Source organism: Dermacentor silvarum, chromosome 2, assembly GCF_013339745.2.
Source record: "Dermacentor silvarum isolate Dsil-2018 chromosome 2, BIME_Dsil_1.4, whole genome shotgun sequence".
NCBI classification, from domain to species: Eukaryota; Metazoa; Arthropoda; class Arachnida; order Ixodida; family Ixodidae; genus Dermacentor; species Dermacentor silvarum.
The window spans coordinates 120057291-120083247 of NC_051155.1; the positions used below are offsets into that span (position 1 = coordinate 120057291).

The 25957-nt window shown below is 45.0% G+C and overlaps 1 protein-coding gene across 1 annotated transcript; it reads left to right on the forward strand.

Annotated features, from left to right (window-relative positions):
* The first annotated feature begins 1267 nt into the window (after positions 1–1267).
* On the forward strand, positions 1268–22483 carry LOC125943517 (uncharacterized). Its single transcript, XM_049662869.1, has 4 exons — positions 1268–1367; positions 6824–6876; positions 13229–13318; positions 22202–22483. The coding sequence occupies exons 1-4, from the start codon at positions 1328–1330 to the stop codon at positions 22481–22483; spliced, it is 465 nt and encodes a 154-aa protein (XP_049518826.1). The 5' UTR covers positions 1268–1327.
* Positions 22484–25957: the final 3474 nt, after the last annotated feature.

Below are 25957 nucleotides of genomic sequence, written 5' to 3' on the forward strand. Positions count from 1 at the left end.
TCTAATGGTCCACTGGTTATCCATCCTACGCATTACATGGCCTGCCCAGCTCCATTTCTTCCGCTTAATGTCAACTAGAATATCGGCTGTCCCCGTTTATTCTCTGATCCACACCGCTCTCTTCTTGTCTCTTAACGTTAGGCTTAACACAGCAGACGACATTGATACAGTGATTGTGCTGCCAGAACGAGCCGAAAATACGAATGAGGAGGAAGGCGACGACGACAACACCAATGCTTTCCAACGACGCCTGCGGTTAGTTAAGGTTAGCAAAGGCTTCAAAAATATTTCGCCAATATGGTTTCATTGCAATAGCATTATTGAGGACACCTTAGCCGCACTCGCGATGTCAGCAGTGTCGTTGCCGTGCTTGCTGAGTGTCCCTATATGTGTGTTGGTTGGACGCTTATGGCCGATGGTCACAGCCACTATCCCGAAAAAATCGGAAAGCCGCTGTGATGCCTATTTTGCACGCCCGAGCATCATGGACGTGTGAGAAGTGCACGTAATACAAACACGCAGGAGTAGAATATGAGAAGTGCAGTGGCCATGGAAACCCCATGCGCCCAGTGTACTAAATGAAGTACACCATTGTAACTTCAGATCAATATTTCTCGATAAATGTTCGAAGAAGTGATGCTTATGTTGCTATTTCATTATGCAGAAACTTTGATGAAAATCGCACCGGCAGTTTTATCATGGGTCATAATGCATGGTTAAAAACGTTTCGTATAAATCATGCAGCAATTTTTAAATAATCTCGCTCTAAGAGGCGACTCCTCAGTCGGGTCATTAATGAATATCAAAAACAACACGCGCATAATGACCGATCCCTTTGGTAGCGGTGACTTGACGTCACAAGCGCCTGACCTTTTCTCATTAATACTAACATACTGTCGGTGATCAGTGTGGGCGTCTTCAATCCATAAAAAGTACACCAGTGAACCCTGGAATAACCTTTCATTTAACTATGAGTTATTTCCGGCAAGAACTTTACTGATCGCAGGCTCGACGCTGAGTTTTGTAGAACGGCACTAATCACTTGCGGAATTCTGAACTATAGGTTAAGCCAAACCAGCTACTCGAAGATTATTAAAGTTTTCCTGCGGGTGTCATAAAGTCTGGCATAACACAATGCCTTGGCTTTTCAATGTGTTCCTGTATTGAAGGCATTTTATGCCGACAGTGCTGAATTTCAACATTGATTACGGGCCGTCTGGGGTTGGTCATCAACATCCATGTGCATTTTTCGAGTTATACATGTATATATATAACGAGGTAAAACCAAGCCAGGAAACTGACTGCGGTAAAGCGACACTCATAAACGATGCTCGTCTTGCCACTCTTTGTTTTGTTCTTACCACAAGGTGAGCGCATAGAATGCTTTTCTGATGGTATTGCGTTTTTGAGAATTTGTGAAGTTGTTTGGTCTAACGCTTTGGTAAAGCGGATGTGCTGATTACTTGCTGACTACTCGTCGGCCTTATTGTAGGTTAGGCAGTATTATACAATGTAGAGTTTAATATTTCTCAGTTATGAATTCATTATCGCTGCATTCTTAGTTTGACATGTGGGTCGTCATATCGTCGCCATCGTCGTTGTTGTGTCAAAATTATCACACCACTGTTGTCGTTCCGTCCTCTTGTCGTCGTCACACTCAGCACAATTCGCCTCGCGCGGTCCCAATGCGCCATCTGCTAAACCTTAGGGCTACTAAAAAAGAGCCAGCTACCCAGAAATTGGTGTAAACCGAGGCAATGAGCGTTTCGCGGTGAAACACTGCGCACGTTGAGGAGGCCAGAGCAACGGAGAGGCTAGCAGTCGTATTGTTCGGCGTTGCTCGAGCACGAGTGTGTGTTCGTATACAAGACGTGTCCTGCGACCTGTCCGTGCGGTCGCGTCTGCGTGAAGCCGTGTCTTTATACATGCAGACTACGTCCTTTAGTTGACACGATGTTTCCGACTTTTCATTTTAGTTTTGCGGCAAATGAACAAACTATCTGGACCTCGATACCTTAGAAAAAAAAAAGATATTGGCAAGCTTCACAGTGGCCTGAGTAATCTCCCATAATAGCTTTTTTACGAACAGCTGCGGTTTCGTTTCCCAGGAGGCGTACGTGTCGTGGCCTCATGACGCAGAACTTGGTCACTGGGCAGGAGAAAATGGCGACGTTTTGGCGCTTGTTTCGGCTCACTTCGTCGTGTCTGTTATGCTGCTACAGGTTCCTGCGCGGCCCGATATGTGGGCTATCGCCTTCAAGAATCTGGAAATGTTCCTTTTCTTATATATTCGGCTAGCCTATAAAACTCGATAAAATACATTTTATTGCGATAGCAATTATATGGACACTCAAAAGCAGATTTCTGCCGTAGGCGTCGCCGTCGCCGTCGCCGTGAGGTTCCGTATGACGTCAATGGAGATGAAATCGTCGCCGCGCGCCGCCGAACGCTGTATGTGCGAGTGAAAGGGCGCGAGGGACGCGCGCTCTCACGGGGAGTGAACGCACGGCGGAGAACAAACGCGCGTTCTGCGCCGTGCTCGCTTAAGGGCTGCAGAAGTAGGCGTCTCTTTTCTCCTTTACAATCACCATATATGTAGAGCAAACGCGCCTTCTTCCGGCGCGCGAAAGGCCGTGGGGGAGAGGGGGAGGGAAGAGAAGCGACGTTTAGCTGCGGCACCAAGTGCCTATTTATATCAGAGGCTCCGGCAACAGTCACCAACGCCGCACGCATTTTGTGCGAACGCGGGCAAAACGCCGACGGCGTCGACAACAGTTCTGCGTGTTGCCGGTGCTGCTGCATGTCCAAGTTTATACAGCTGATAAAGCTAATATCATTACTCCGTATAGCTCTCTACAAGTTTGCTATCGCAATTGATGCTTCGCCTTTCAGGTGAAACTGCGACAACTTTTTCTTGTACATTTTTTGCTGTTTCGGTTGAAATACACAAGGTCCGTGAGCTTTTGTCGAACATCGATAAATCTTGGCTCGCTTTCTTTTCCAATTCAGTAATGGTCTTAAGTTGTGACCGTACTCGGTTACATAAATTTTGAAGCTTTATTTCACTTCAGTCAGCAGACGAGTTGAGGAGGAGGAAGCAAGAGAAAAGCAGAAGGCAGGGAGCCTAAACAGAATAACGTCCGGTTGGCTACTCTGCACCGGGGGAATGGGAAAAGGGAACACAAAGATGACAGGGAGAGAGAGGAGGGAAGGAAAGACGGGAAATGAGTGGTTAGTTCGCTGACGCGTGTGTTAGTGCACTAATAGTCACAGACGTTGACACAAGCCCGTCGTCCTCAAGAAGCACAAAAGTGCCCTCACCACTTGATGGGCCGACGAGCGGTGGGGCCGGTGTTCCAGCAGCACCTGCACGGAAAGCGTCCGATTGTCCAGTTTTTTTTTTTTAGCGCGTTAGCGAGTTCTTGTCTTTCTTGGGCATATCGTGGACAGTGGCAGAGCAGGTGGTCAATAGTTTCGTTGGTGCCGCAGACCTCGCATACTGCACTGGCGACAGAGAAGCGAAGCTTCACGTCGAGGAAGTCCGAATGGAGGTCGGAGTTGCATTGAGGGGTTTAATTGATGCAGTCGTGTAAGTCGTAAGTTTGGCGAGTTCCACTCGGTCTGACCGAGCAGACGAGTGTGTTGCCAGCAAACCCAAGGAGGTAAACTAGGCAAGCGCAAAATGTAAATAAAAAAAAGGGGGTGGGGGATCACATGGTGAGAACTCACCTTCTCTCTCTCGCCCTTTTTATTCTCGTTTTTTTGTGCTAACTGGTTGTAGCTTTCATGGCCTGAAATTATTCACTAGGAACTGACTAGCCCATCAACGCTTACTACTTAGGTAAACAAGGTTTCAAGCACCTGCACAGTGCGCCAGTGCGTTGTGGAACACACGCCCGTGCGTTGGCTGTCGCAGAAGTAACTCCTATTTTTAATATTTTAAAATATATATAACGGTTAGCAGATTAAGTACAACTGGGTCGACATATCGCGCAGCATGTCATCATCGACAGGATGTCTTTCATGGCAGCATTTCAGAGCAGATTTACAGAAGAACACTAGAATGGGAAAACGAAAACAGAGCGCTGCATTTCCCGTTCCCATGTTTCTGTGTAATTTTACAGTGAAAGCTTGCCATAGATTAGCAATTCCAACTCGCCGAAATCAGGCCCTTGTTACGCAAATCTTCAGCATATTGCGGTAAAGATGAATGTCCGCGAGTACTTTAGCGGTAAATTTTTTCCGCTTCTTACCGGCTTAAGCTGTGATCTAGAGAAGGTTATTTAATAATCATAATTGTGTCTATCGTGCGCCGAAGTACCTTTCGTCGACACGAAAGAGCCACAAGCGCTTACGCCGACATTTATTATGGCCTCTTGACATCCTTCTGTCAGTGGGTGACCGTGAGCTCGGAAAGCTCAGGAATGTTATGCACATTTTCATTTCGTCTGGCATTCAATGCTTGTCGATAGCAGTCATTTCTTGAGTGCGTTCCCTCTTCTCACGTATTATTTTGCTCCATGTTTTCATCAATCATCAGTTACTTTTTGTTTCTTGAAATTTTGAAAATTTCGAATGAGTCGTTTCTGCCGAAGTTCGTCTTCGAAGTAACTCTTGTTTTTCTCCTTCGCAACGTGAAATGAAATTAAAATCAAACCAAACTTTATTCATCTCAAGAAGAGAAAAGGGGCGGCGAGAAAAAGGCGCTGAACTGCAGCTTGACTAAGCTCGGTCCCATGTGCTACAATTCGACAGTGAGCACAGGGCAGTCACGGCCAGCGGCCGTGATTGGCATATGTACATGGTAGTCTGACATAAATCTTGGCACTGTACGAGAGATTAAAGAAATGCGAAGAAACAATTTGTAATACAGTAACAAAGACGTACAGGTAGGAAATAGGTTCAGTCTCAAAGTACAATGCTCAATTCAGAAAAAAAAAAGAAACTAGAAACTCAACAGCAACAAACTGAGATGCAGACAAAATTTCACAAATCGCAAACGGAGAAAACGAAATGAAACCCATCACGATCAATCAGTCTGGATATATAGGGTGTTAATTTTTAAGTTTTGTGGAATTTTAAAAAATCGCCTGTGGCAGGTAGCATAATTCTTATCGTTGAGCTGGGTTATTCGAAGAGGCGTACAGTAGTAGCACGAGAAATCGAAACACACATTCAACTAATTAAAAAAATTGGCCAATGAATTTTTTAGTTAATTACTTTACGACATATATTGAAATTTATGAAATGTAGCCGGTGAGTTTGCAAGACGCATCCACTTGAATAGAATTTCCAGGATGACACCAATTTCGAGATATTATTTCCCAAAGTGTGAGACGAAATACACGGGCGTTCCAGCTAATTTTGTGCTTCAATGTATAAAACAGCATTTTGGTAAGAAAGTTTGTGGAACAATGGTACATTTTTACGGCGAGTTTTATGGCGCATATCTCCAAACTAGTGTCGTTCCGGAAATTAATTCCAATTGAATACGCCTGACAAGCTCACCGGCTACATATCGTAAATTGCAATATGTGTCGTAAAGTAATGAACTAAAGTTAATCAGTAAATGTTTGTTTATCAGTTGAATATGTGTTTCGATTTGTCGTGCTACTAATGTCCGCCTTATCGAATAATCCAGCGTAATGATAAGAATTATGCTACCTGCCACAGGCGATTTCTAAAAATTCCGTAAAAGTTAAAAATGAACGCCCTGTTCATGAGTTACACACACACACACACACACACACCACCACCACACACACACACACACACACACACACACACAACACACACACACATACAAACACGACACACACACACACACACCAAACACACACACACACACACCCACACAACACACCACACACACCACACACACACACACACACACACACACACACATCACACACACACACACACACACACACACCACACACACACACACACACACACACACACACACGTCACACCAAACACCACACACACACGCACGCACAGCACGCACACCACACACACACACACACACACACACACACACACACACACACACACACACACAAAACACACACCACACACACACACACACACACACAGGCACAACAACACCCACACACACACACCACACACACCACACACACACACACACCCACCACACACACACACCCCACACACACACTACACACACACACACACACACACCCCACACACACACACAACACACACACACAACACACACACACACCACCACCACACAAACACACAACACCACACACACCCCACACCACCCACCACACACACCACACACACACACACACACACACACCACACACACACACACACACACACACACCCACACACACAGGCACACGCACACGCACACACGCACACACACACACAACACACACACGCACACGCACGCGCACACTTCAGGAATAAAAAAAAAGTTGAGAAGGCACATGAGTTGCTCACGCCGGGATGAACGCCCGACTTTTAACACTGTTTATTTGTAACCTGCACACTCAGCTCAATTTACTAGATAGATTGCTCTTATGTAGGCAAGTATTATTCATGAATTAAATAGTTGTGTTCTCTAGAGTAAATAAAGAAATGAATGATTCTGAAATTAACCGTGCTCGTCGGATGTGCTCAGATAATAACCTGCCGGGTTCATCTAACGTATATCTCAGTAATTTCAAAGGATACGTCGGAGGTACCATTAGCCATAGCCTACACTATGAAATGCTGTTCCGCACATTAATACGAAAACACAAAATGATAAAACTGTTTTTGAATGAATGCTTTTCTTCAACTCTTCTTACAGTGCTCAGCGAATATGTAAAACGTGGAGAATGCCCTGGACCTGGCCAAAATCCCGTGAGTAAAACGTAAAAGAGGCGGCACACTTATCTCAATGCAGTCAATAGCACAAATTTAAGCACCCAGGTTAACTCGAAAAAGTATAAACCGGCGAAGTCTAAGCTTTCACGTTGGAAAAGGGTATGACAAAAGTTCAGACGTTCAAGAAAACTAATTTTAGTACCATATATAATAAACAAAGAACAACTAAATTTCAGACAGAGAGGCGCAAACGTAACGTCTTACGTAAAGTTAATAATTTAGGTAAATATTTAGGTAAAGGTAAAGCACTACACGTCCTCTGCTACAGAGGTCTTCCAGATAAGAGAGAATTCGGGGTAGGATTTCTAGTCCCTAAGGACATAGCGGGCAACATTGATGAATTCGACAGCATTATTCAGAGGGCGGCAGTCGTCATAATAAAGCTGAATAGGAGGTATAGAATGAAGGTAGTACAAGCCTATGCCCCAACCTCCACTCACGGTGATGAAGAAATAAAACAGTTTTATGAAGATGCTGAATTAGCAATTAGAAAGGTGCAAACTCAGTATACTGTAGTCATGGGCGACTTCAATGCAAAAGGGGGGGAAAAGCAGGCTGAGGTGAACAAGGAATTGGCAAGTACGGCATTGATTCTAGGAGCGCTAGAGGAGAGATGTTGGTAGAATTCGCGGAAAGGAATAGGCTCTGACTATTGAATACCTTCTTCGGGAAGCTCAGCAACAGGAAGTGGACCTGGAAAAGCCCCAATGGAGAAAAAAGGAATGAAATAGATTTAATACTCCCTGCCGATCCCAGCATAGTGCAGTATGTAGAAATGTTTGGTAGGGTAAAGTGCAGTGACCATAGGTTAGTGAAGTCTAAGATTTCTCTCAATTTGAAGAGAGAAAGAATAAAATTAGTCAAGAAGAAACAGGCCAACCTAGACGCAGTAAGGGTAAAAGCAGACCAATTCAGGCTGGTGCTCGCAAACAAATATGCACCTTTAGAACAGGTACATGAAGACAACATAGAGGTAATGAATGAAACCGTAACTAGCCCTTTACCGCCAATTTATCTTCCGAAAAAACGTACCAAAATCGGCAATTTTTTAAAAGTAGTCATCATTTTTTCCCATGCAATTCTGATTCTGAAAATATAAGTTACATCATTGATTTCTGTTTAGAATTAGCACACAAAACAGGAAAGCATGCTACCGCATAATGGCTCGTCTCCGTGACGATTAGGTCAATGATGCCCCAGTAAAAAATACATGAAACCTGCCGAGAATGTCATTCTCGTCAGTGGGCTGCTGCAAGATTCCGGGCACTGAAGAGAAGGGAAACCGCGGAGGCGCAGGCGGCGGGTTATCGGTGCCACACACGTGCACTGCTCAGTGCGTCACCGTCATCGTCATCGCCGTCGCTCTCGTTGTAATCTTAAGCAATATCTAGGGTAAAGACCACGTCCGAGTCGCTGTCGCACACAAATTCCATGTCATCACTAACACTGCTTTCTGTATTGCTCCAACAAGTGCCTCTTGAAGGATCGCCGCCACCGGCATTCTTCTTGCGAAGCGCCATTATGAAATGACTGTTGCCAGGCTTAAAGCTCGCACGAAAGGCACGGAATGGAGTTTTTCATAGACAACTACCGCATAGGGTTAAATATTGCAAGCAAAGCAATTGAGGACCGTAATACGTCTTTGGCGGCGGAAGGAGCGGAAAATCGTACCGGACGAGTGTGCCTCGTCGTTGGCGATATCGGTACAAACTCGTGTGACGAGTACAGCTCGGGGTTGGCGGCTAAAGGGCTAGGCTTATCTCAGAAGCAGCAATTGAAGTGGAAGGTAAGGCACCAAGGCAGCCAGTAGGTGAGCTCTCCCAAGTAACAAAGGACCTAATAAGGAAACGACAAAACAGGAAAGTGTCAAACTCAAGAGATCAGATAGAATTCGCTGAACTGCCAAAACTTGTCAAAAGGAAGAACGTAAGAGACATTCGAAATTATAACGTGGAAAAGATCGATTAGGCAGTAAAATATCGACGCAGCATGAAATCAGTGAGAAGAAAACTTGACACAGGACAAGGCAAGATGTATGCACTGAAAGATAAACAGGGTAATATCGTCAGCAATTTCGATGACATAGTAAAAGCAGCGGAAGAATTCTATACTGACCTGTACACTTCACAGAGCAGCCAAGCTACTCTCATTCGAAGTAGAGATGAACAGCAAACAGAGGCTCGTTCTATAACTAGCGATGAAGTTAGAAGGGCTTTGCAAGACATTACCAAAGGAAAAGATGCCGGAGAAGATGGAATAACAGTCGATTTAATCAAAGATGGAGGAGATATCATACTTGAAAAGCTTGCGGCCCTTTATACACAATGTCTCACGACTTCAAGTGTACCAGAGAGCTGAAAGAACGCCAATATTATACTAATCCATAAGAAGGGAGACGTTAAAGAATTGAAGAATTATAGGGCCATTAGCTTGCTTTCAGTATTGTATAAAATATTCACCAAGATACTTTTCAATCGAATGAGGGCAACACTTGACTTCAGCCAACCAAGAGAACAGGCTGGTTTCAGGAAGGGTTATTCTACAATGGATCATATCCATCTCATCAATCAGGTAACCGGGAAACCTGCGGAATACAGTCAACCTCTCTTTATGGCTTTCATAGGTTATGCAAATGCATTTGATTCAGTAGAGATACCAACATTCAAAAAGGCATTGCGTAATCAAGGAGTATAGGGGGCCTACGTGATATCTTGGCAAATATCTACAAGGATTTCAGAGCTAACTTGGTGCTCCACAAGGAAAGTAGAAAGTTACCTATCAAGAAAGGAATCAGGCAAGGAGACACAATCTCTCCAATGCTATTCACTGCATGCTTCGTAGAAGTATTCAATCTCTTAGACTGGGAAAGCTTAGGAGGGAGGATCAACGGCGAATATTTCAGCAACCTTCGGTTTGCAGACGGCATTGTCCATTTCAGCAACAATGGAGACGAATTACAACAAATGATTGAGGACCTTAATCGAGAAAGTGTAAGAATTGGGTTGAAGATGAACATGCAGAAGACAAAGATAATGTTCAATAGCCTGGCAAGGGAACAAGAATTCCGGATCGCCAGTCAGCCTATAGAGTCTGTAAATGAGCTCCCTGGTACACTTGAAGTCGTGAGACATTGTGTATAAAGGGTCAATTACTAACAGGGGACCCTGATAGTGAGGAGGAAATTTACAGAAGAATAAAATTGGGTTGGAGTGCATACGGCAGGCATTACGAAATCCTGATTGGGAGCTTACCACTGTCGTAGAAAATAAAAGTGTACAGTCATTGCGTTCTACGGGTGCTAACATATGAGGCAGAAACTTGGAGGTTAACAAAGATGCTCGAGAACAAGTTAAGGACCACACAAAGAGCGATGGAACGAAAAAAGTTGTCGCAGTTTCACCTGAAAGGCGAAGCATCAATTGCGATAGCAAATTTGTAGAGAGCTATACGGAGTAATGATATTAGCTTTGTCTGCTGTATAAACTTGGACATGCAGCAGCACCGGCAACACGCAGAACTGTTGTCGACGCCGTCGGCGTTTTGTCCGCGTTCGCTCAAAATGCGTGCGGCGTTGGTGACTGTTGCCGGAGCCTCTGATATAAATAGGCACTTGGTGCCGCAGCTAAACGTCGCCTCCCTTCCCTCCCCCCCCTCCCCCACGGCCTCTCGCGCGTCGGAAGAAGGCGCGTTTGCTCTACATATATGGTGATTGTAAAGGAGGAAAGAGACGCCTACTTCTGCAGCCCTTAAGGGAGCACGGCGCAGAACGCGCGTTTGTTCTCCGCCGTGCGTTCATTCCCCGTAAAAGCGCGCGCCCCTCGCGCTCTTTCACTCGCACATACAGCGTTCGGCGCGCGGCGCCGATTTCATCCCCATTGACGTCATACGGAACCTCACGGCGACGGCGACGGCTACGGCGACGGCGACGCCGACGGCAGAAATCTGCTTTTGAGTGTCCATATAATTGCTATCGCAATAAAATGTTCGGCCTAACGTTAAGAGTCAGGAAGAGAGCGGTGTGGATCAGAGAACAAACGGAGATAGTCGACATTCTAGTTGACATTAAGCGGAAAAAGTGGAGCTGGGCAGGCCATGTAAGGCTTAGCATGGATAACCGGTGGACCATTAGGGTTACAGAATGGATACCAAGAGAAGGGAAAGGCAGTCTAGGACGGCAGAAAACCAGGTGGGATGATGAAATTAGGAAATTTGCAGGCGCAAGTTGGAATACGCTAGCGCAAGACAGGGGTAATTGGAGGGAGAGACCTTCGTCCTGCAGTGGACATAAATATAGGCTGATTATGATGATGATGAAAGCACTAGGTGCTTTGTCAAGCTGCTTTTTAGTGGATTTTACTCGTATACGCCTCAAACATGTATGTAAACATGCCTGTTGGAAATAAAATTCTATTCAGTTCAAGTCAATAATTGCAACATAATTCCTTCAAGTGGTACATCTGTCATGACTTTCAGTTATTTTTGTTTATTGGGTCATAGGATGCAGGGATTTAGCGTATACGTGTCATACGAGATTCAATTGTCCCATGACACGACGATTATGTGTGGTTGTGATATGAGGATACTTTCTTAACAATTCTTCCCTTCATCATGGCGGAACTAGATCAGCGACTAATCTTCGCAGTTCGACTAACCTTCGCAGGAGGAGTAGTAGGAGTGTGGGAGTAGTTAGTTAGTAGCCTTCGCAGTTAGTCGGATAATTAACGAAAGAATAACTTTTTATTCCTAGTTTGAAGGTCCATGTTGCGATGGCAACATTGCAGGAGAGTGCCGCAGGAGGTGAAACGTTTTTCATCAATATTAAAAGCGCAGTTTGCTGTTAAAATATTCGTTGGCGCACGCACACGCACACTTTGATGAAATACGTGGTAGCATGCGAAGCAAGCTGGATAGAGGACGACGAAACTGAAATGGCGGTCTCGTGCCATGCAAGAAAAAAATCGTTCGTGACAGCGCGAGTAAAGGACAGTCGGGTTAGATCAAGGAGGTTAAACATTTTTTTTTCAACACCCCAGCCAAGGCCTAGGCCGGGGCTGAGGCCCACACCGAGTAACTTCGCAGGATACTTAATAAAGTTGTTCAATCAATCAATCAATCAATCAATCAATCCTTCGGTTAGGCAGTTCGAACGCCGCTAGACCGGGTGGGTGCGACTTGGCCCCTAGTCGCGCCCATCTGTCATGTCTACTAACGTCATGACTACTAACGAAGTAACAGACACCGACTCGTGTCAAGGGAACAACCGAGCTGACGTTTCTTGCAGCCTACTTAAAGTAACGTTATGCGGCAAGATTACTGCGAAAGGAAATTAAGGAAAAGTGGGCAAGTTTCAGTGAAAAAGCAGAGATAAATGTACGCACAAACTGATACGATACAGGGACAGCCGAAACCGCATCCTACACGCGAAGTTCTCAGGACCGAGGACTCGTCCACGGGACGGTGAGCGCTTGGGGATGTCGACCGGCGCGCGACGTCGGAGCGGTACGACTGCGTGTCTTCATTCATGCCCGATGCCATTTCTCGTTCGAGACTCAGAACGAATTCTGAAGATGACGCCGGTTTCGAGATATGTGGACGTCAAACTTATGGTAAAAATGCACTTTTGTTCCACTTACTTTTTATAAAGAAAACACTGTTTTATGCATGGAAGCACAGAAGTAACTGGAACGCCTGTGCATTTCGTCGAACACTTTAAAAATTATCTCGAAACTGGCGTAGTCTTGAAAAGTCGTTTTAAGTCGATATGCCTTTCATGCTGACTAGTTACAATTCGTATAGATTGAAATATGGGCCGTAAGGTAAATAATTAAAAAGTATGTAGCGTATTTACGTTGAATATTAAATGAAGCATTATGATTGTTATACGTCATGCTACTTGAACCGAAATTTCCATTGCCAAGCGCGGAGTGGCGAAAGAAGTGACGTCAAAATCATCGCGGCTTACGCGGGAGCGTCCCCATTAGATTCTGTGGCAACCGGGCAGAGTAGCATGACGTCACGGATCGAAGTGCACCGGCCTTGTGCTATCAAGCAGGTGTTGGCCAGGCATCTCAACGCTCTTCCTTGCCCGCGAGGAGTTCGTAACTCGAAGGACCGCTCAGCGCCGTTCAATTGGACATTAATGCTTTCGCATTCACAACTCATAAGTGCTTAGGTGTCGTCGGATTGTTTGTTCCTCACTGCCTTAGCGCCTAAGATTCTTTCTGCTACCTTGCTCAACTGACCACGGTAAATGCGAGAACACTGACGAGCTACCAACAAAGTACACGCAGAAGTTTCATAAATAATTGAAATCATTGTGCTTTTTCAGAATAAAACCGTCGAAAGCTGTAACTACTACTGCAAAGGTAACAACACAAAATGGGTCAATACCTTCTTCGTCGAAGGAACAGTATGTGAGGTAAGGACCTGTGATAAACTGGAGAGAGAGAGAGAGGCTCTTTAATGGAATACCAGAGAGGTTTGCCTGGCGGCATGCCTGCAGCATGCTACTCCGGATGGGTATGATAAAAAATCAAATAATATGCACAGTGCACGACAGATACAACGAAACAGATCACATCAATCCACAAATTAGTATCTCATTGAGGCCAGCATTTCTGGGGAAGTTTATATGTGCCTTCGTTGCACGATATGCGCAGGAAGCATAGAAGGATCCTGAAGCGCCCGGTTTCGTCACGGTAGCAATTTTCACTCCTGAATAGTTTACGCTGGCAGGTTGCATTGAACGAGTTTTCCTTGTATACTTGAATATATATATATATATATATATATATATATATATATATATATATATATATATATGGAAGAAACAGTGACAAGCTGTTTTCTCCTCCTAGGCCCGAATTATTCGGCGAGAAGAACATCTTAAAAGATTTAGTAACGCTTGGATATCAAGTAATTGTTTCGGAAAATTACTCTGAAACACACATTGTATTACGTATATTATGCGTCCTTCGCGGGATCAAAAAGAATTAGGGGGTTTTACGTGCCAAAATCACGATCTGATTATCAGGCACGCCGTAGTGGGGGACTCTGGAATAATTTGGACCACCTGGGGTTCCTTAACTTCCTTAACGTGCACCTAAATCTAAGTACACGGGCGTTTTCGCATTTCGCCCCCGTCGAAATGAGACCGCCGTGACTGGGATACGATCCCACGACCTCGTGCTTAGCAGCCCAACATCATAGCCACTAAGCAACCACGGCGGGCCTTCGCGGGATCGAATCCCGCGAAGGCCCGCCGTGCGTAAATACCACGAGTGCGCATTTATCAGGTGAAATCTCCAGGCCTTGATTGCGAAGGCAGAGTGAAGTGTGTAGTGCAGTTAAGGCACGTTGCCCGGACTCCTTGCCACCATTTAGCCTCTCTGCCCGCTGAGAGACCACGTGTCTCGTTCTGCCGAACGGTATATCCGCACATCGTGACTCTGTATACCATCTTGTTTCACACCTGCCGCGAGACCTTTGACTCCTCCTTGGTGTCTCATTCAGCCAAAGATCAACCTGAGAATACCTGTCGTCCGGCAGAAAGCTGATATGTCATCGCCGGCTCTCCAACAGCTTACCTTACTCCTATAATTTGGGAAGTATCGGAATGGCATCCACATATACACAGATGGCTCCGTCTTGCTCAACAGCTCTACTGCAGCTGTCGTCCTTCCAGCAAAAACCACCACTATCACGATGAAAACGTCTCACTTGACAACGTCTACGGCAACGGAATTCGCAGCGCTTTGATTCGCACTAAACTTTATTAATGACGCGCCAACACACAAATGATCGATTTTCTGCAACTCGAAGGAGGTACTGCAGTGTTTTTTGTCAGCCTTACGGCGCGGTACGCATGAACAGTTGGTATTTGAAATCACGGTGGCCATACACCACCTGACTGAGAAAGGACACGAAATAATTTTTCAGTGGCTACCAAGTCACTTTGGTATCATCGGCAATGAACATGCCGACCAAGCTGCTCGTTCTGCTCACGCAGAAGACAACCGCCCATCAATCCAGCTGTCTGGGACAGATGCTGCAAATGTGCTTCGCTTACTTGCACGCCAATGCACTAGATCAAATTGGAATGAACCACATTTTATGCACGCCCGTTTATACACCCTGGATCCAACCTTAAGCCTTCGACTTCCATCGAGATTTCACCGAAGAGATGCGACCCTTTTGTGTAGGCTATGGTTGGGTTGGTGGCGTGGAACAGAGGTAGAATACCCGGCCTCAAATCTGAAGGTCGTAAGTTCGAATCCTACTCCAGTCCACCACATTTTCAGGCATGGAGTGGTGCCTGACAGTGGCAAGAAAAAAAATATCTTGCCGAGAGCTAGTGGGGCTATACTAGTTCAGCTGCAACCAAACTAGGAAGGCCCACTAAGCTTCATCAAAGTCACTCCCTCACCAGAACAGGAATTGGCCTCCCTGGTGCAGTATTCGGCCACTACCTCCCTCATGACACCGACAATTAACCCATGGCCCTCAGTGGCTGCGGAGCACGTGACGAAGGCGGTGGTCAGACCTGCGACGCGGCAGATGGTGCTAAAAATCGCTGGGTCCGGACAGGCCGCCAATGGAAATTGAACCTGGCTACGTTCAACACGCGAACCCTATCGAGTGAGGCTAGCTTAGCAGGGCTATTTGCAGAATTATCAGCTATTGCCTGGGATATTATTGGCCTTAGTGAGGTTAGAAGAACTGGTGAGGCTTATACAGTGCTGACTAACGGCCACGTCCTCTGCTACAGAGGTCTTCCACATAGGAGAGAATTTGGAGTAGGATTGCTAGTCCATAAGGAGATAGCAGGAAACATTGATGAACTCTACAGCATTAATGAGAGGGTAGCAGTCGTCGTAATAAAGCTGAATAGGAGGTACAAAATGAAAGTAGTACAAGCCTACGCCCCTACCTCTAGTCACGATGATGAACTAGAACAGCTTTATGAAGATGTTGAATTAGCAATGAGAAAAGTGCAAACTCAGTATACTGTAGTCATGGGCGACTTCAATCCAAAAGTGGGGAAAAAGCAGGTTGGTGAGCAAGCAATTGGCAACTACGGCATCGATTCTAGGAATGCAAGGGGAGAGATGTTAGTAGAATTCGCGGAAAGGAATAGGCTCCGAATAATGAATACCTTCTTCAGGAAGCGCAGCAACACGAAGTGGCCCTGGAAAAGCCCTAATGGAGAAACAAGAAATGAAACAGATTTCATACTCTCTGCCGATCCAAGCATAGTGCAGGATGTAGAAGTGTTAGGTAAGGTAAAGTGCAGTGACCATAGGTTAGTGAGGTCTAGGATTTTTCTCAATTTGAAGAGAGAAAGAGTGAAATTAATCAAGAGGAAACCGGCCAACCTAGAGGCAGTAAGGGTAAGAGCAGACCAATTCAGGCTGGTGCTCGCAAACAAATATGCAGCTTTAGAAAATGAAGTAGAGACAACATAGAGGTAATGAATGAAACTGTAACTAGGTTGATCTCAGAAGCAGCAATTGAAGTGGGAGGTAAGGCACCAAGACAACCAGTAGGTAAGCTCTCTGAAGAAACAAAATACCTAATAAAGAAACGACAAAACATGAAAGTGTCCAACTCAAGAGACCAGATAGAATTCGCTCAACTGTCAAAATTGATCAACAAGAAGAAAGTGAGGGATATTCGAAATTATAACGTGGGAAAGATTGAGGAAGCCGTAAAATATAGACGCAGCATTAAATCAGTAAGAATAAAGCTTGGAAAAGAAAGCTCGGCATAGGACAAGGCAAGATGTGTGCACTGAAAGATAAGCATGGTAATATCATCAGCAATTTCGATGACATAGTAAAAGCAGTGGAATAATTCTATACTGACCTGTAAAGGGCCAAAAACAGCCAAGCTACTTTCACTGGAAATAGTGATGAACCGAATACCGAGGCTCCTTCTCTTGCTCAGTGGCTATGGTGTTGGGCTGCTGAGCACAAGGTCGCTGGATCGAATCCCAGCCACGGCGGCTGCATTTCGATGGGGGCGAAATGCGAAAGCACCCGTGTGCTTAGATTTAGGGGCACGTTAAAGAACCCCAGGTGGTCCAAATTTCCGGAGTCCTCCACTACGGTGTGCCTCATAATCAGATCGTGGTCTTGGCACGTAAAACCCCATAATTTAACAGAGGCTCCTTCTATAACTAGCGATGAAGTTAGAAGGGCCTTGAAAGACATGACCAGGGGAGAAGCTGCTGGAGAAGATGGAATAACAGTAGATTTAATCAAAGATGGAGGAGATATCATGCTTGAAAAGCTTGCAGCCCTTTAAACGCAATGCCTCACAACTTCAAGTATACCAGAGAGCTGGAAGAACGCCAACATTATACTAATCCATAAGAAGGGAGACATTAAAGAATTGAATAGTTATAGACCCATTAGCTTGCTCTCAGTACTGTATAAAATATTCACCAAGATAATTTTCAATAGAATCAGGGCAACACTTGACTTCAGCCAACCAAGAGAACAGGCTGGCTTCAGGAAGGGATATTCTACGATGGATCATATCCATGTCATCAATCAGGTAATCGAGAAATCTGCGGAGTACAATCAACCTCTCTATATGGCTTTCATAGATTATGAAAAGGCATTTGATTGAGTAGAGATACCAGCAGTCATAGAGGCATTGCGTAATCAAGGAGTACAGGATGCATACGTGAATATATTAGCAAATATCTACAAGGATTCCACAGCTACCTTGGTTCTCCACAAGAAAAGCATAAAGTTAACTATCAAGAAAGGGGTCAGGCAAGGAGACACAATCTCTCCAATGCTATTCACTGTATTCTTAGAAGAAGTATTCAAGCTCTTAGACTCGGAAGGCTTAGGAGTGAGGATCAACGGCGAATATCTCAGCAACCTTCGGCTTGCAGATGACATTGTCCTATTCAGCAGGAATGGAGACGAATTACAGCAAATGATTGAGGACCTTAATCAAGAAAGTGTAAGAATTGGGTTGAAGATGAATATGCAGAGACAAAGATAATTTTCAATAGCCTGGCAAGGGAGCAAGAATTCAGGATCGCCAGTCAGCGTCTAGAGTCTGTAAAGGAGTATGTTTATCTAGGCCAATTACTCACAGGAGACCCTGATCATGAGAAAGAAATTCACAGAAGAATAAAATTGGGTTGGACTGCATACGGCAGGCATTGCCAAATACTGACTGGGAGCTTACTACTGTCGTTGAAAAGAAAAGTGTAGAATCATTGCATTCTACCGGTGTTAACATATGGGGCAGAAACTTGGAGGTTAACAAAGAAGCTCGAGAACAAGTTAAGGACCGCACAAAGAGTACTGGAACGAAAAATCTTAGGAATCAGCGTTAAGAGACAGGAAGAGAGCGGTGTGGATCAGAGAACAAACGGGGAAAGCCGATATTCTAGTTGACATTAAGCGGAAGAAATGGAGCTGGGCAGGCCATGTAATGAGTAGGATGAGAGAGAGAGAGATAAATGAGATGGGAAAGGCAGGGAGGTTAACCGGACAACCGATGGACCAATAGGGTTACAGAATGGATACCAAGAGAAGGGAAGCGCAGTCGAGGTCGGACGAAAACCAGATGGGGTGATGAAGTTTGGAAATTGCAGGCGCAAGTTGGAATACTCTAGCGTAAGGACAGGGGTAATTGGTGATCGCAGGGAGAGGCCTTCGTCCTGCTGTATACATAAAATGTAGGCTGATGATGATGATGATGATGATGACGAAGCTTGGGCGTCCGCGTTTACCAATGCCTACGCGTTCGGGATAGGGATGACCGACCCCGCAGCATGTGGCGATTGCGGCGACATGGAAACAATTCGGCATGTTATTTGCCAGTGCCCACAGTACAGTGTGCAGAGACAATCTCTTTCCGTCGTGCTGAACCAGTTGGACGACGAGCCTCTGTCGAAAGAAAGAATTTTGCAACATCGACGCGACTTACCATCACATCAGAAGGCCGTGCAAGCGCGACTGCACTTCGTGAGATCGACCGGCCTATGTGAACGCCTGGGATTGGAACGTCTTTTCTGTGACCAGCTTTTTTTTCTTTCTTTCTCTCTCTCTCTCGCTCTCGCTCTCTCTTTGCCATCTTTACAACCCCTATATCCCCCACCCCAGTGCAGGGTACCAAACTGGAAACCGCCTTTCCTCTCTCTCTCTCACGCACACATACACACACATTTTTTCAATGCTATTAGATTTTTTGCCTATTTCAACCGTTTTGAATATCTATCTATCTATCTATCTATCTAGTTATTAAATTATTAAATTATGGGGTTTTACGTGCCAAAACCAGTTCTGATTATGAGGCACGCCGTAGTGGGGGACTCCGGAAATTTTGACCACCTGGGGTTCTTTAACGTGCACCTAAATCTAAGTACACGGGTGTTTTCGCATTTCGCCCCCATCGAAATGCGGCCGCCGTGGCCGGGATTCGATCCCGCGACCTCGTGCTCAGCAGTCCAACTATCTATCTATCACTGATCTAACCACGGCGGGTATCTATCTAGTTGTCTACAAGTTTGGGCCGCTCGGCTCGTGGTCGTGATGCTGTCGTTATCATTCCAACGCCGTCATTCCAGCTTCGGGATTTGACTCTCGTCATGCCGTCGTATTCACGCCACTGTCGACATGCTGGCTTCGTGATACAGTCGTCGAAGTTTTAACGATCGCCTGTTGCAGATTAGATTATTATGGTCGTCGAGCTGGATTATTCAAAGAGGTGGACATTACTTGCACGAAAAATCAAAACGCATATTCAACTAATTAGAAAAATAACTAAATAACTTCTTAATTAATCACTTTAGGGCGCACATTACAATTTAAAAATTGTAGCCGGTTAGTTTGGAAGGCGCATCCACTTGGAATAAATTTCCAGACTGACACCAGTTTGGAGACGTGCGCCATCAAACAAGCCATAAAAATGCGCTGTTCCACTTACTTTTTTTAACAAAACACTCTTTTATGCATTGAAGCAAAAAAATAGTGGTGGGTTTAGCTTTGGTTCACCCTGGTTGAAAGCGAAAGCTTCACTTCCCCGGCTAGGGCCCATTGTCGAGCTGTGGCCTAGGTGTGGTTTCGCAATGATATACAGACATTTTTGCAATAAATACAGTGTTTATTCGTTTTTTTATGCCCATGAAGACACTGCGGTGATTAGTAAAGTAGTGAGACTTGGTTGCAACTCGCAGCCGGGCCCAACTCTACATCGGGCAACGGCGGCAATGTGTCCTTTCATTGCTCCGTGAAGGTCTAAATATAGTCCGACGTAGCGTGAACGCGCGCACACGTTATGTCACATTGGCGAGAACAACATCGGCTATAGTTCGACCGATGGTTCGACGTACTGGCGCCGCTAACGTAACCGGACTACATGCAACGGCGTTGCATGTAGGCTCCCTAAACCGTACGCGCGGCCAATGCGCTCCGACGCGCCCGGCATCTGATGACGCTCGTATGCGTGCCGATAACGTCGGACTATAAACGCGCCTTAATGCTCTCTTGTGGTTTGACCTCTAGCCGACTGGACCCCTGTCTTCGACTTCGACCTCCACCTGGACTATCCCGACCCGACACAAAGGTACTTTGCCGATTGTGGCTTGGTGTCGCATTTACAAAGTCGTTTGCTTTCCGCATCGGATGGGAGGATAGTGCTGCGTGTGACCACTGCGGCGACGAGGAAACTATCGAGCTCGTACTTTGTCATTGTTCCCAATACAGCGCACATAGGCAGTCACTCGCGACCGCGCTGGCGCGCCTTGACGACCGGCCGCTTTCGGTGCGGACAGTCCTGGTACAGCGTACTAAAATTCTAGTACACTGTAGTCCTGGAACGCCGGCCTGTACAGTCATCACACAACAAGTCAGTCAAGGCACTCTTGAAGTTTTTGCGATCGAGTGGACTTTCTGACAGACTATAGTTCTCACAGACGTTTCCAACCTCCTCTATTTTTTTATTCCTTGTACATTTTATTTTATGACTTCTTTTTCTCTGACCTATTCTTTCCGCATTTCATTTCCCCTTCCCCTTCCCCTTTTAGTACACTGTACCCCAGTGCAGGGTAGCAAACCATAACCTTTTCGGGTTAACCTCCCTGCCTTTCCCTCCACGTTTCTCTCTATCTCTTGACCTCTAGCTCTCAAGGTGAAAACTGTTGAGTCGCTGACGGCTGCCCGAGGTGGCGTAATGAAGCGTTCGCTTCAAAAGTAACTGGAACGCCCATGTCTTTCGTCTCTAAATAATATATCGAAACTGCAGGGTGTCATCCTGAAGATTTGTTTCAATTGAATATGTCTTGCAAGCTCACCGGCTATAATTCGTAAATTACAATATGTGCCGTAAAGTTATAAATTGGGAAGTCAATTAGGGAAATATTGTTAGTCTGTTGAATATGTGTTTCGATTTCTCGTGATTATAAATAATGTCCGCTTCTTCAAATTTTCCAACTCAAGGACAATAATTATGCTGTCTACCGCAGGCGATTTAAAAAAAAATGATCACCTCGTATAGTCGTCACTATAGAGTGTCGTCGTAGTACATTCGTAGTCATGCCGTCATAATGATGGACGCGAGGGTTATTGCGAAGTGGGACGATGTTCGAGATAGTGCATGTCGATTCCAGCCCAGAGAATTGGAAAACTCCGAATGACTGCTACAGAGGGTAAATAAAGGTGTTTTTAGCAATATGGCGTGTCTATAAACTGATTCAGTGCTGATTGCATTGACATCGTCAGTCATAGTAAGATGAGTTCTGCCGGGATATTTTTTACGAGCTCCGATTGATTTTAACTGTACGACGACATCTTTCATCGCCTGTGGCAGATAAAACTGTAAGATACACGTATATATGGCGACCATTACAACTGGCATAATATGGTGAAAATAAGCCCTTCGAAGCATAAAAAAACACCTAGACTTGAAGCAGCATGCTAGCCATGTTCATCGGGCGTGGCTAAAGGTTGTTGCCTCTGCTTCCAATAAGGGGTCACTTCATAGCATGCAGCAGTTGTGGCCGTTTAGCGTCACCCGATCAACGAAATGATTACATACTAAAATATATAAAATTTTCGTGTACCTGTGCGCCTATCATATTTATCACATTTTATCTAAAGGAATGCAACGGCTGAAGACGTTGTCATTCAGAGCATTCAATGTCAATTTCATGCTGGGCGATGTGCTTCAGTGACAGCTTCCAAGTGTGCTTCAGGCAGTCAGCGCTTGTATCGTTGTACTTTTATGTCATTAATTTTTGTTAGGCTTGTTGCTAATATTTGAATTTTTATTACAGTATTCCGGAGGAACGGGGTATTGTTTGGTGGATGATATCGGGACCAGTTGCTACCCCAGGACACACGGAAGGGTCGAGCGGTGGAAAGCAGAAACGAGCGGGTCGAGTACCAAGTCTCCGACGAGAAAGACAAAAAAGAAGAAAGATAAAAAGAAGAAACCCGAAAATAAAAACAATACTAAGTCGACCACGACGCGCAGGGCATCTAAAAGGCCGCCCAGAAGGAAAACACCCCGTAAAAAGCTTAGAGTGGGATCTGCAAGCACGGCTCCACGGTGTTAGGCACGATCCCTTACAAAATAAAGCATTTGTACATGAAGGAGCATGCTAACCATGTTCTTCCAAAGCGGCTAGCTGTGAAGGCTGTCGCCTCTTTGTAAGAAGTCCCTTATTTTATATAAGGTATTTCGTAAGACAGTTTTCAGACCATGGGTAGAAGGCGCAGCTACGCATTCTTTCGCCTATGTTAGGACACAGGTGTCCAGTCAGGAGGAGCGAAGAGGAAAGTAGGGCTATTGTTCACTGCAGTGTGGACAACAACAACAACAACAACAACAACAACAACAACAACAACAACAACAACAACACAACAACAACAACAACAACAACAACAACAACAACAACAACAACAACAACAACAACAACAACAACAACAACAACAACAACAACAACAACAACAACAACAACAACAACAACAACAACAACAACAACAAGAAAAACAGTAGAGAGAAAAAATGGACAAGAGGAAGGAACTACACATTATTTTTAATCTCAATGAATTCGTTGTAGCTAATGCTTTTCTGTTTCTTTTTTTTTTCAAGCGCAGAAGATTGTGCCGGATAAAGCATCTCCGTTCGTTATCCGCCGCGGTCGCTCCGTAGCTGCTGCATTATGCTCTTGACCACGAGGTCGCTTGCACGATTTCCGGCTGCGCCGGCCACACTTCGATAGTCACAATAGGCAAAGAGGCTCGTGTACTTAGATTCATGTGCACATTAAACAACCCCAGGTGGTCAGAAAGAATCCGGGGCCATCCACTACAGCGTCCCTCAAGACACGCTGTGTAGTTTCGGGACGTTAAACTAAAAAAAAAATTATCATATTTTCTGTTAGTTTTGCACTTGTATAGCTTTGTCTTAACTTAAAAGAAAAAAAAAAACGAAAAACACCAGCAACAAGAACGTTAAGACAACACCAATGCGGCCTATAGTGACCTCGTGTGCATGAGGTGCTCTTAGAATCCACTTATGGCGTTGATCGATCGCACCTCTATGCCACTAACGGTATTTACAGCGAGAGAAGGACAAGAAAGTAAGTTAACAGGAAGATTAGAAATCAGTCGTAACTTTGCCGCGGATCTATAATGGCGTATTATAATGCACAAGTGAGGGACAAAAAGTGTGAACAAAGCCAGAGTTAAAGGCATTGGCGCACTTTCTGGTGGGCGTCCGCGAAAATTCCACGTGCGCATGAGCAAGGAAATTGTGGCTATATACCGTGCATAACCAGCCAGAGAACTGTAGTCGTAAGTGCATGATGAGCAGTCATAAGCGGAAAGTACGTGGTGAACGCGGTTTTGAGATCGGGGATGCTTGCCGTGACAACGATATGGTGACGGCGACATGAGCTGGGCTCAACCAACGCATCGAGGAACACGGTCCACCCGATACAGGGTATTGGCGTGATCATAAAAGCGTAACTACATGCGATGTGTTAATGGCATGTATTCAGTGGGTGCTTTCAGTTTTTGTTGCGCGAGAGCCTCGACAAATCGCGGTAGACGTCCCATACTGTGAGAAAAATCAGGGGTCTGAAGGAAAAAGGAAAATTGTTTTGGCAATGTAAAACGTTGCAAAATATTTTGTGACGTTGAAAACGTTATTTTGTCTCTTTTTTATCTTGCAGAGTATCAATCGTGGCAATGATAATTACTTTCGTTAGTAGCCAATTGAATTCAAGTCAGTTTGAGATATACCTTAAGTCCTTAACCATTACACAGACGATCTTGCGCATCTTACGTATCTTAGGCATCTTACGTGTGGCCAGCTTTGGTCACACTGTTACTGCTGACTAGAAGTTTCAAAGAAAGAAATTACATAAAGTTCAAGGCTTAACAGTGAGTTTTCTGGTGATTGCAGCGCAGGTAAAACTTAATGTTGGACGAAGTTTCAGCAAGGCTGGCTGAAGAATCTAACGTTAAAAGGCTGACTTGCTCCAGTAAAGGGTGATGGCTACCGGATGAATATGTATTTGCGCTATTAGCACCTTATTGGCAAGGCATGCCAATGTATAAAAAGCTGAATATTGAGTGATGTCTATTTTTATTTTTTCATCCAAGTATGATGCTTGAAACGCGCTTGTGTGGAGAGGAAGGTATATCACTGCTTATTTGCTGATTTCTTCCATGATTAAGGTAATAAAATGTTTGTAAGCGTGAGCGGCTGACAAAACTAGCGTTTTATATTAGTCCGAGGTTAAAAAAAAGTTTTACCAAGGTCCTGTATTAGGTTTCTAAACTTTTCTTCAAACTGCCGCCCGCACAGGAGCGTACGTGGGACTTAATAGTGCTTCTTGGGCGTTTCCTAGTCAAATGGGTTTTAATTTTTAAAAGTCAGTTTTAAAGCAATTGATTATCATTTCAGATGCTCTGGAAGTGAATTTACTTTAGAAACAAGTATAAAATCGAACAAACAACGTTTTGAATGCTTATAGAGTCCTTCTGAATAAATTTGTTCATGTGGGAAACACTGTTGTGCGATGACTTCTTCTTTCTGGGGATTTTACGTGCCAAAACCAGTTCGGATTATGAGGCACGCCGTAGTGGAGGGCTCCGGATTAATTTTGACCACCTGGGTTTCTTTAACGTTCGATGACCACACTGGAAAGGCAAGAATGTATTCTATGTACCGCGGACATCATGACACCACACGATAGTAATTTTAGCCACAATAATCGTGTGATTGTCGCGCACGGCAAAGTGGACGTGCGGGCACCGAGCGCAGCCCCACTACAAATACGTTGATAATAGTTCGCGTGTAGTTTCCGCTTAAAGGGCTCCTGAACCACCCCTCGGGTGTAGTGAAAAAACGCAGTCCGCAGATAATATACGCTGCTGTGAATATCTCAGCCAAATTTTGCAGTCGTGCGCGGCCCGTGCAGCTTGCAAGTAGAGCGCTCTCTTTTCAACAGTAGCCTGCTCTTCACTCTTTTCTGGACACTTTATTTCGTAATAGAACAGATTCTCATACGCGGCTGCTATTGGCCTATAGCTGACATCAATCAAGAAGGGTGTTCGGATAGTTCGCGTCTTCCTGCTGTGCATATTTATCGACGCCGTTAATAAACAGGCTGAAGTAAGCGACAATCTGCTTTCGAATTTCGATAATAATTGCGTACTTCCAAAAGAAGCCCACTATCGTCCGCTCACACTCGGCCGCGGCCGCCCTCGCAGGAAAAAAAAAAAAGGCAGATCCCACGCCCTGTGGGAATCGATGTTATGCGAAACAGTGTGCGGGGGGAGCCTACCGAGTTAACGAAATGACCATGAGAGCACCACGACGTAGGCGGCTGTTCCATGACCTTCATGACAAGCATGTCACGAGATTCATGTCATGAGTCCTCAGGAGTCCCTTTAGCTACACCTAAGAGACCTTAAGGCGAAAGCCTTAGTCATGCTCATGACTATGACTTCGGCCATCAACCTTTAGCCTTTTCCTTCCCTTAGTACCAAATCCGAACCCATCTAATTGGTTTTTG